The sequence below is a fragment of the Oncorhynchus keta genome, chromosome 15 (genome assembly GCF_023373465.1).
Source record: "Oncorhynchus keta strain PuntledgeMale-10-30-2019 chromosome 15, Oket_V2, whole genome shotgun sequence".
In the NCBI taxonomy this organism is placed as follows: domain Eukaryota; kingdom Metazoa; phylum Chordata; class Actinopteri; order Salmoniformes; family Salmonidae; genus Oncorhynchus; species Oncorhynchus keta.
Genome location: NC_068435.1, coordinates 24,669,244 through 24,680,782, shown reverse-complemented (window position 1 = coordinate 24,680,782; position 11,539 = coordinate 24,669,244). Strand labels below are relative to the sequence as shown.

The 11,539-nt window shown below is 42.6% G+C and overlaps 1 protein-coding gene across 1 annotated transcript; it reads right to left on the bottom strand.

Moving 5' to 3' along the window:
- mrps14 (mitochondrial ribosomal protein S14) lies at positions 1–3,463 on the bottom strand. Its single transcript, XM_035788077.2, has 3 exons — positions 3,321–3,463; positions 1,270–1,434; positions 1–508 (listed from the first exon to the last, which is right to left on the bottom strand). Exons 1-3 carry the CDS (start codon positions 3,390–3,392, stop codon positions 326–328), a joined length of 420 nt encoding a protein of 139 aa, XP_035643970.1. The 5' UTR covers positions 3,393–3,463; the 3' UTR covers positions 1–325.
- Positions 3,464–11,539: the final 8,076 nt, after the last annotated feature.

Genomic DNA, 11,539 nt, shown 5'->3' with positions numbered 1-11,539 from the left:
TTCAAACATACATCCTTTTATTTGTTTTAATACAGTTGACACCTTTAAGCTGTCAGTTGCAAACTTCAATTAACATAATTCAAAGTGGTGTGGAAAAGAAAAACAGAGTTCACAGCATAGTGTACTGTGTTGGTCCGGTCGTCCGACAATGACTAACCCTAATCACCAGTAGTGTAGTAGAGGATAAATGCACGTAAATGCTTTTATATTTTGCACGAGTGTTTACCCATCTTCTGCAGGTTTAGAGACCATTACTTTACTCACCGCAAACGATGACCACCTATTATCATTATTTTTTACCACTACATCATTGAGATAAATAAAATCACCACATGGCCCGCTGTATTCCAGACATCTGGTTGTGGTCCGCCAGGTGACGGAAGACTATGCGACTGAGACGCCACCTGCGCTTGACGCCACGCGGCCGTGAGGTCATCACACATCTATTCCGGATTCGTACTGGGCAGCTGTCACGTGGTAGCGCGGCGATTTCTTTATCGGCAACATCCTGCAAGGATAGTTATTTGTCATGTAAAACAGTGGAGGTTTAATATTCATCAAATACAAGCTACTCAAACAAGTTGTCGTTACCATTAATGAAATTATAGTTGATGTTATCATAGGACATCCCCGCCCCAGTAGTTTCAAGTTTCAATGTCACGCGCACAAGTACAGTGAAATGCCTTTCTTGCAAGCTCTAAACCCCACAACGCAGTAATCAATATCAGTGTGGCACTAAAAGCAACATAGGGGGGTAAGAACATGATCTGTGCTTTCGAGATGTTGACGATGAGTATGACGTGTCTTTTCTCCTTAATGGCAGCTCTGCTAGCGTTAATGTCAAAATACATTCTTTACTCACCGAATATGGAGTTTTACTGGGTAATGATCTTCATTTACTCCCTTTACGGCCAGTATGTACGTCCACAAATTTACAAGCAACTAAAAAAAATGCCACTTTGGCACCTCCAGTGTACGGAGCTGTTGTAAGACTTACGACCTGTGCATGGCAGTAATGAGTGATTGGAGGTGCCAAATTTTTTCAGTTGCTTGTAATTAAAAAATATAAGTTTTGTTGCTGTCTAATGGGAGTTTGAATCAAAACATCCTAGGCGTTAGAGAAGCCATGTCATACTCATCGTCGGCATCTCTAACGCACAGATACTGGGGCAAGAACATCCCAACAAACTATTTAACAAAACACAAAATACTGAACATTACAACCACAGAAAAGATAGTTGAAGCACAATATGCATAATTGTGGGCTACCTGAAGCTCCTTGGGGAGAACAGTGTTCTTCCTTAGTGCATTGATCCGTAGTCTTTCATCTGCATAGTCAAAGGCCATCTGCCTTCTCTTCACGTCGCGTAGCATTCTCCAGTCAACATAGTACCCTCTGACTTGCTCCACCACACTCCAGCAGCTTCTCAGAGTCTGGAACACAGACATGTTGAGAAACCATACACAGATGATAGCATACAGGAGATCTACCTCTGGTCCACATTCATGCGTAGGATGCGCATACAGCTCGTAGTGTTGATCCAACACATGCTTGCGCATCAGAAGCAGAGCCAGTCTGGTGGCTTATCTCAGCTCACTGGTCACCATAGCAGCACCCACTCGTATCACGCGCTACTGCAGGTATATCACACTTGTCACCCCCAAAGCCAATTCCTCCTTTGGTTGTCTTTCCTTACAGTTCTCTGCTGCCAATGACTGGAACGAACTGCAAAAATCTCTGAAGCTGGAGACTCATATCTCCCTCACTAGCTTTAAGCGCCAGGTGCAGTGCATAGCCTATCTGTAAACAGCCCATCTATCTACCTACCTCATACTGTATTTATTTATCTTGCTCCTTTGCACCCCAGTATCTCTACTTGCACATTCATCTTCTGCACATCTACCATTCCAGTGTTTAATTGCTATATTGTAATTACTTCGCCACCATGGCCTATTTATTGCCTTAACTCCCTTATCTTACCTCATTTCCACTCACTGTATATAGACTTTTTGTTTTCTTTTGTTCTACTGTATTATTGAATATGTTTTGTTTATTCCATGTGTAACTTTGTGTGGTTGTATGTGTCAAATTGCTATGCTTTATCTTGGCCAGGTCGCAGTTGCAAATGAGAACTTGTTCTCAACTAGCCTACCTGGTTAAATAAAGGTGAAATATATACATATATATTTTTAAAACACAAAGTGCTGCTCAAACGTTTTCCTTCGTAGTTAGAAGACTTAGCCCAAAGGCCGGGAGATGGCGATAGTCATTTCATCTTACCATACAAAGGAAACACCTTTGCAGCCTGAATAGAGAATGTACGAAACGGTCCACAGTGGATACGAGTGTATAACCGGCTGAATGCAGTCTCTTTGGACGGTAAGCTGAAATGACTCAATATCGCCATCTGCCGGCCTTTGGGCTACAGAAGAATGACCTTGCTTGTAGAGAAAAGCTATCCAGCATTCTAGCAACATCTTTACTTTGGCGAGTTACAAAAATAGATCGAAGCCAGTAATCACTTAACAAAGTTGGGGAAACAAACATTTTCTATGAAAGGATAAATGGAAAGCATCAGAGCATAGAGGCCATGGTGATCCTGTTAAATTACTAGAGTGGCATTGTCATAAACCCTCAAAGTTCCAAAATGGGGTGAATATGGCAGCCATATTGGTCAGGGAGAAATCCAAACCAGTCTAATTGGAATTAATGGCAGTAGAGGCATGACCCTGATTTTACTTGTGCAGGAAAATAAAATGTGATATTATAAATGGTCTAATAGAATTAGTCAATCTAAAACATTTTCAAAAAATGATCAATAGTTTATAGAGGTTTTATACACATTTTCTGTATAAATAGCCTCATATGTAAACAGACCATGAATGTCACCATTTTTGTTTTTTTGAAAGCTGTGAGTACTGATATGATACAATATCAGTTCCTGTATCAAATTGTCTAAGTCCTATCATCAACTGACTTCAGCCAGTGCATGGCTGTAGATTGACTGCATGGTCTGAATGTAATATTGGCTAAATGTATGGAATCACTCCTCAGACTGTCTTGCCTAGTGCAGATAACGTCATTATTTTACATGATCGTATCACAGCACTGGCAAACTATGGTTGACCAACTCCCTGACCGTGATCCCATAATAAGAAGGTTCAAATAATTTGTTGTTGTAGCGCGATGGACCAGAGCTAGGCTTTCGTTAGCATACTAGCTAGCAATCCCGTCTTCTCCTCCTCTTTCAGGCTATAAAGTCCACAACTGAAATGTACCCTTGATGAAATCCTTAACAATAATTCAAACGACGTCATACCTGTTTAGGTGTACAAAAGGAGGAGTGAAAAACATTTAACCCCGCAAGTGCAGTCCTACAGGCCGCCGCCATCTTGACAATTGCGTCTTCTTCTGTAATGCTCAAAATGTTGATGTGCACAATACTACCACCTTGCGACAAGGCGGGAGTTGGCCTGCATGTAGTTTTTACTTGGTTGTCACTATTACAGCCACAAAGTAAAATTGTCTTTATCGCAACAATTTATGAAAACAAAAAATGTTTGTCTTAATTTAAGGCTAGGGTTAGGCATCAGGTTTTGAGAGAAATTGTAGAAATAGGCAGAGTTTAGTCATAATGATATTGTAACTAGTTATGACCTTTTACACTGTGTGAACTCATTCAGGTCAGGTGCAATGCAAATGCAATAAACACAAAATATATTGAATAGAAATAATAAATACAATTAAATTATGCTTTAATGATTCGATCGAGAAGGGAAAAAGAGAGAGATTCCCTGCAGAACCCCATTTTCACCTAAGGATGGCAGTATTTGTTCAGTGATGAAGTGATTTGATATCTGAGTCTGAATAATGTTTGGATTTAATCAGTTTCACATCAAATTGGTTGAGGGCAATCCTTAATCATTTATAAAACAATACAAGTGAATTCTTTCACAATTTTCCACCAGACCATCATCGAATGTAGCTGCTTGAAGATGTGTTCCTGGATAAATACTAACTGCTAATGTGTTCACAATAAAGATACACAATATGGAGCTAAGTTAGAATTTTGAATACAGTTCAACTCATCAAATTCACATTATACAATATGTTATAATGTGAGATACCCTCCCCCGGCCGGCTCTAGGCATAAGTGACATAAGAGGTCCCTTAGGACCCCATGCCTATAGGGGACCCACAACAACAAAAACATGAAAATTATATATATATATATATATATATATATATATATATATATATATATATATATATATACACAGTACCAGTCAAACGTTTGGACACACCTTCTCATTTAAGGGTTTTTCTTTATTTGTACTATTTTCCATATTGTAGAATAGTGGAAACATCAAAACTATGAAATAACACATATAATACAAATAACACATATGGAATCATGTAGTAACCCAAAAAGTGTTGAACAAATCAAAATTAATTTTAGATTATTCAAAGTAGCCACCCTTTGCCTTGATGACAGCTTTGCAAACTCTTGGCATTCTCTCAACCAGCTTCACCTGGAATCCTTTTCCAACAGTCCTGACGGTGTTCCCACGTATGCTTTTCCTTCACTCTGTGGTCCAACTCATCCCAAGCCATCTCAAACCATCTCAATTGGGTTGAGGTCGGGTGATTGTGGAGGACAGATCATCTGATGCAGCACTCCATCACTCTTCTTCTTGGTCAAATAGCCCTTACACAGCCTGGAGGTGTGTAGGGTCATTGTCCTGTTGAAAAACAAATAATAGTCCCACTAAGCGCAAACCAGACGGGATGGCGTATCGCTGCAGAATGCTGTGGTAGCCATGTTGGTTAAGTGTGCCTTGAATTCTAAATAAATCACTGACAGTGTCACCAGAAAAGCACCCCCACACCATCACACCTCCTCCTCGCTTTATGGTGGGAACCACACATGCGGAGATCATCCGTTAACCTACTCTGCGTCTCACAGATGACACGTGGTTGGAACCAAAAATCTCAAATTTGGACTCATAATACCGAACATCAATAGACAAGAACAACTCAAGGACAGAACTACATAAAAAAAAGGACAGAACTACACACAAACTAAGGTCAAAAAAGGCATGGGGCCAGGTGTTGCCGTAGCCTACATAGGCTCCTTGCTGTCAATCCAGTTTCATACACACAAACTATCACAGCCAGAAGAGGTCAAATAGGTTTCTTCCTAGGTTTTGGCCTTTCTAGGGGTTTTTCCTAGCCACCGTGGCATGCACTTTGAGGCCGAAGGGCTATATAAATAAATTTGATTTGATTTGATTTGTTGCTTTATCTGTTTTTTGAAACCAGGTTTGCTGTTTATTTGAGCAATATGAGATGGAAGGAAATTCCATGCAATAAGGACTCTATATAATAATGTATGCTTTCTTGAATTTGCTCTGGATTTGGGGACTGTGAAAAGACCCCTGGTGGCATGTCTGGTGGGATAAGTGTGTGTGTCAGAGCTGTGTGTAAGTTGACTATGCAAACAATTTGGGATTTTCAACACATTAATATTTCTTATAAAAATAAGTGATGTAGTCATTTTCTCCTCAACTCTTAGCCAAGAGAGACTGGCATGCATATTATTTATATCATCCCTCTGATTACATTTAAGAGCAAAACGTGCCACTCTGTTCTGGGCCAGCTGCAGCTACATGACTGGATAATAATCAAGATTAGACAAAACTAGAGCCTGCAGAACTTGCTTTTTGGAGAGTGGTTTCAAAAAAGCAGAGCATCTCTTTATTACGGCTAGACCTCTTCCTATCTTTACAACCATTGAATCTATATGTTTTGACCATGACAGTTTACAATCTAAGGTAATGCTAAGTAATTGAGTCTCCTCAACTTGTTCAACAGCCACACAATTCATTTCCAGATTCAGCTGAGGTCTAGCACTTAAGGAATGATTTGCACCAAATACAATGCTCTTCATTTTAGAGATGTTCAGGGACGGTTTATTACTGGCCACCCATTCCAAAACAGACTGCAACTATTTGCAGTGACTTCATTAGCTGTGGTTGCTGATGCGTATATGGTTGAATCATCAGCATACATGAACACACATGCTTTGTTTAATGCCAGTGGCAGGTCATTGGTAAAAATAGAAAAGAGTAGAGGGCCTAGAGAGCTGCCCTGCAGTACACCATACTTTACATGTTTGACATTAGAGAAGCTTCCATTGAAGAAAACCCTTTGAGTTCTGTTAGATAGAAAGCTCTGAATCCACAATATGGCAGAGGTTGAAAAGCCAGAGCACACATTTTTTCAACAACAGGTTATGGTCAATAATATCAAAGGCTGCACTGAAATCTAACAGTACAGTTCCCACAATCTTCTTATTATCAATTCATTTTAGCCAATCATCAGTCATTTATGTCAGTGTTGTTGAGTTCATTTCTCTATAAGCATGCTGAAAGTCTATTGTTAATTTGTTTACAGAGAAATAGCATTGTATTTGGTCAAACACAATATTTTCCAACAGTTTACTGAGAGTTGGCAGCAAGCGTATAGGGCTGCTGTTAGAACCAGTAAAGGTTGCTTTACCACTCTTGGGTAGCGGAATTACTTTGGCTTCCCTCCATGCCTGAGGAAAAATACTTTCCTCTAGGCTCAAATTGAAAATATGACACATAGGAGTGGCTATTAGAGTCAGCTACCATCCTCAGGAGCTTTCCATCTAAGTTGTCAATGCCAGGAGATTTGTCATTATTGATCGATAACTATTTTTCCACCTCTCCCACACTAACTTTACAATATTCAAACATGCAATGCTTTTCTTTCATTATTTGTTTTTTTATGCATGAATACAATTGCTCACTGTTTGTTGTTAGCATTTTCTTCCAAAGTTTGCCCACTTTGCCAATGAAATAATAATAAAAATAATTGGCAACATCAAATGGTTTTGTGATGAATAAGCCATCTTTCTAAGGCTACAAATATTAATGGACTATTTTCAGGCCTTTCCTGGGTAGTTTATCAGAAATACACATAATACTGAAAAGAGCAAACAAAGCAAGAGAAAAAATATATACATTCAGCAGTCCATTAATCAACTGGTGTGTGTGTGTGCTGCGGGCTTGAAGCTACGAACCCATAGACTTGGGTCTCTCATCCCCTCCAGGCTTCTGGGAGGCAGGGTGGACAATGAGCCTGTCATAGCTGATGTAAGCAATGTCCCCATGCGCTCTGTCAGCTTTCATGGCTGGGATCAGTTCTTTCCCCTTCTGGTGCACAGCTTCAGGATAGTCCTTGTTGAGGAAGATACATGTTCCTCTCAAGTTCTTGGCTCTTTCCAGAACAGCTGGGCCGGTGGTGGGTTTTCCAGTCCTGTGGGCGCGCTCCACCTATATCTTCATGTGGCCCATCTTCAATCTTTCAGAGATCATTTCTCTCACTTTGTCCTCAGACTCCATCCAGGTCTCATGTGGAGATTCTGCAATTCCGTCCACAACCATGTTGTTCTTCCTTGATTGTCCCTCAAGATGTATCTATCAGTAAATGACGAGTGACAAACAAACAAGGGTAACATCTCAATTGTCCAAATGGCTTTCTCTCCCTGTGTCTTCTACATCTGCACTAATGAAAAATATCTGGACGATGTAAAACCTATCATCTTTCCCTTCAGTTTGAATAATTCTCCCACCTGTCTCCTGATTCTGCATCTTCCTGTCCTCATCCTGTTAGTGGTTCTCTCCTCTTCCTTCTGATGAAATCCTGTGTCTAGTGATGTCCAATTGCCCAACAACCTGCGCACTCGACCCGACCCCAACCCCTCCTCCCTCCTAGGTCTGACCACTGGCTGCTTTCTCTCCAACTTCGACTGCCAGTCGTACCCCTCCTCAAGAAACAAACACTTCTCAAGCAGGTATCATTTCTTTCTTTTCTATCTGTAAACTGTGTCGGAACAGCACTGAACAAATCAGATTCAGTTGTTAACTAAACATACAATTCATTTGTGCTATATCTTGAACTTAGCCCGCCTTCAAGACCGAGATTTTGTATTTCGATCTAGCAGTATAACACTAACCCGTCATGTGAGTTAATTACATGTTGCCAACTCTTGTTACCGCAGACAGGAAGCAGAATGGCGCATGTGAGCGCAAACATTGACATCCGTGTTTGGTTTTGATTTGAAAAGGGGGTGGTAGCATCTAACAGTTTTATTTCATTATTTCCTGGACACTGCTTGGTGATGCAAACAACGCATATCTTTTCAGAACCATCCACTGACCACAGATATACCCTCCGACATGGTAAATATATAGCAAAACCGGCACAGACACAGGTCCTTCTGTGGTCCTTCTGTGGCTCAGTTGGTAGAGCATGGCGCTTGTAACGCCAGGGTAGTGGGTTCGATTCCCGGGACCACCCATACGTAGAATGTATGCACACATGACTGTAAGTCGCTTTGGATAAAAGCGTCAGCTAAATGGCATATATTATATATTATTATTATTATTATATTAGGTCGGTATATAAGTCGCACGGATGGTTTGCTCCTGTTCTTCAGGATCTAGGGGTTCTGCCATGCACTGAGACACCTACTGTATCCCTTCCCCAGACCTGGATCTACCTGATGTCCTCTAGGAGCTCTGTCATGCTCTGAGACACCTACTGTATCCCTTCCCCAGACCTGGATCTACCTGATGTCCTCTAGGGGTTCTGTCATGCTCTGAGACACCTACTGTATCCCTTCCCCAGACCTGGATCTACCTGATGTCCTCTAGGGGTTCTGTCATGCTCTGAGACACCTACTGTATCCCTTCCCCAGACCTGGACCCACCTGATATCCTCTAGGAGCTCTGTCATGCTCTGAGACACCTACTGTATCCCTTCCCCAGACCTGGATCTACCTGATGTCCTCTAGGGGTTCTGTCATGCTCTGAGAAGCCTACCGCATCCCGGACCTGGATCTACCTGATGTCCTCTAGGGGTTCTGTCATGCTCTGAGACACCTACTGTATCCCTTCCCCAGACCTGGATCTACCTGATGTCCTCTAGGGGTTCTGTCATGCTCTGAGACACCTACTATATCCCTTCCCCAGACCTGGACCCACCTGATATCCTCTAGGGGTTCTGTCATGCTCTGAGACACCTACTGTATCCCTTCCCCAGACCTGGACCCACCTGATATCCTCTAGGGGTTCTGTCATGCTCTGAGACACCTACTGTATCCCTTCCCCAGACCTGGACCCACCTGATGTCCTCTAGGAGCTCTGTCATGCTCTGAGACACCTACTGTATCCCTTCCCCAGACCTGGATCTACCTGATGTCCTCTAGGGGTTCTGTCCTGCTCTGAGACACCTACTATATCCCTTCCCCAGACCTGGACCCACCTGATATCCTCTAGGAGCTCTGTCATGCTCTGAGACACCTACTGTATCCCTTCCCCAGACCTGGATCTACCTGATGTCCTCTAGGGGTTCTGTCATGCTCTGAGAAGCCTACCGCATCCTGGACCTGGATATACCCGATGTCCTCTAGGGGTTCTGTCATGCTCTGAGACACCTACTGTATCCCTTCCCCAGACCTGGACCCACCTGATGTCCTCTAGGAGCTCTGTCATGCTCTGAGACACCTACTGTATCCCTTCCCCAGACCTGGATCTACCTAATGTCCTCTAGGGGTTCTGTCATGCTCTGAGACACCTACTGTATCCATTCCCCAGACCTGGAACTACCTGATGTCCTCTAGGAGCTCTGTCATGCTCTGAGACACCTACTGTATCCCTTCCCCAGACCTGGATCTACCTGATGTCCTCTAGGGGTTCTGTCATGCTCTGAGACACCTACTGTATCCCTTCCCCAGACCTGGATCTACCTGATGTCCTCTAGGGGCTCTGTCATGCTCTAAGACACCTACTATATCCCTTCCCCAGACCTGGATCTACCTGATGTCCTCTAGGAGCTCTGTCATGCTCTGAGACACCTACTGTATCCCTTCCCCAGACCTGGATCTACCTGATGTCCTTTAGGAGCTCTGTCATGCTCTGAGACACCTACTGTATCCCTTCCCCAGACCTGGATCTACCTGATGTCCTTTAGGGGTTCTGTCATGCTCTGAGACACCTACTGTATCCCTTCCCCAGACCTGGACCCACCTGATGTCCTCTAGGGGTTCTGTCCTGCTCTGAGACACCTACTATATCCCTTCCCCAGACCTGGACCCACCTGATGTCCTCTAGGAGCTCTGCCATGCTCTGAGACACCTACTGTATCCCTTCCCCAGACCTGGATCTACCTGATGTCCTCTAGGGGTTCTGTCATGCTCTGAGAAGCCTACCGCATCCCGGACCTGGATCTACTTGATGTCCTCCATGATCAACCACCCTCCAAGATTCCACTTTTCAGTACATTATCTACAGTTACTGTTAATGTCATGTGGTTTGATCTAAACTGCTATGGACATGACCTTGACATATCATCCTGGGCACAGTGATATACACTGATGCACTACATACGCTAGCACTGCAAACAGCTGTGCCTGGACTTTACAGTCTCCCTCTTCAAGTCCACCTTCTGAGACTGGCTGCCTGTCGAGGGAAAGTGACTGTCAGAACCACTTGTAGCACCCACCTCTTTTCTCTATCCCACACGCCAGAACTGTCCCCACGCCAAGACTGTCCCCATCTCATATGATGTACTTTACTTATCATTCATACTCCTGTTTTCACAACTAAATTGTATTTTATTGTTTGTGTTGATGTTTGCCTATACTCATGTATTTCAGTCTGTGACTGCCATGCGGGTATATACAATAAAATCAACAAGTTCATGACACACCTCTTCCACAAAACATTGCCAGGTTGTTGTTTTTTTTACACAGGTTGTTCATTTAATGAATTGTTGTAAATCCCTGCTGGTATTCGTGAGTTTGACATTATTCAACTGTCTGTTGTGTCCTGCATTATATTCAACTACAAGTGTACTGCTGTATTACTGAGCTATGCCTATGCCATGTGGTGGAGTAGGGGAGGTAGGGAGACATAATCATAAAAGGACTAATAGCAAGACAAGGGAAGGGAAGGGAAGCTCAAATTCAAAATATGCCAGCCAGAGAAGCCAGTGTATGAATTGAACTGATTTGCACATGAATGAAGTGTTAATGGGAGCTCACTTTGTGATCTGCAAGGTAAGTTAATGCGCCTTTGCTAATTTGAAAACTAAGTACAGTTTTTAATATTGTTCAAATGTTTAGGTGCCCAAAAGTAATTCAAAGCAATGTTTTCATCTTAACCAGCAAAATTGTCGCAGAAATGAGCTTTGTTTACATAGCTGGGCTGAAAATATTCTCATTTTGGCTGTAATGATCTCAACGCATTAGCTCATTACACCGTTGATATAGCGAAGTGCGATAATAGCTTCTCGAATCCCATAGTGACTGGACACTTTTTGGCAGGGGGACACTATTTGACATGACAGACCCCCATTTAATTTCTTTGGCACTCTCACTAAGGTATCCTATTAACATGGCAGAAGTGGAACCGGACGGTGGATCGTCGCCGGGGGCTCCGGACTGTA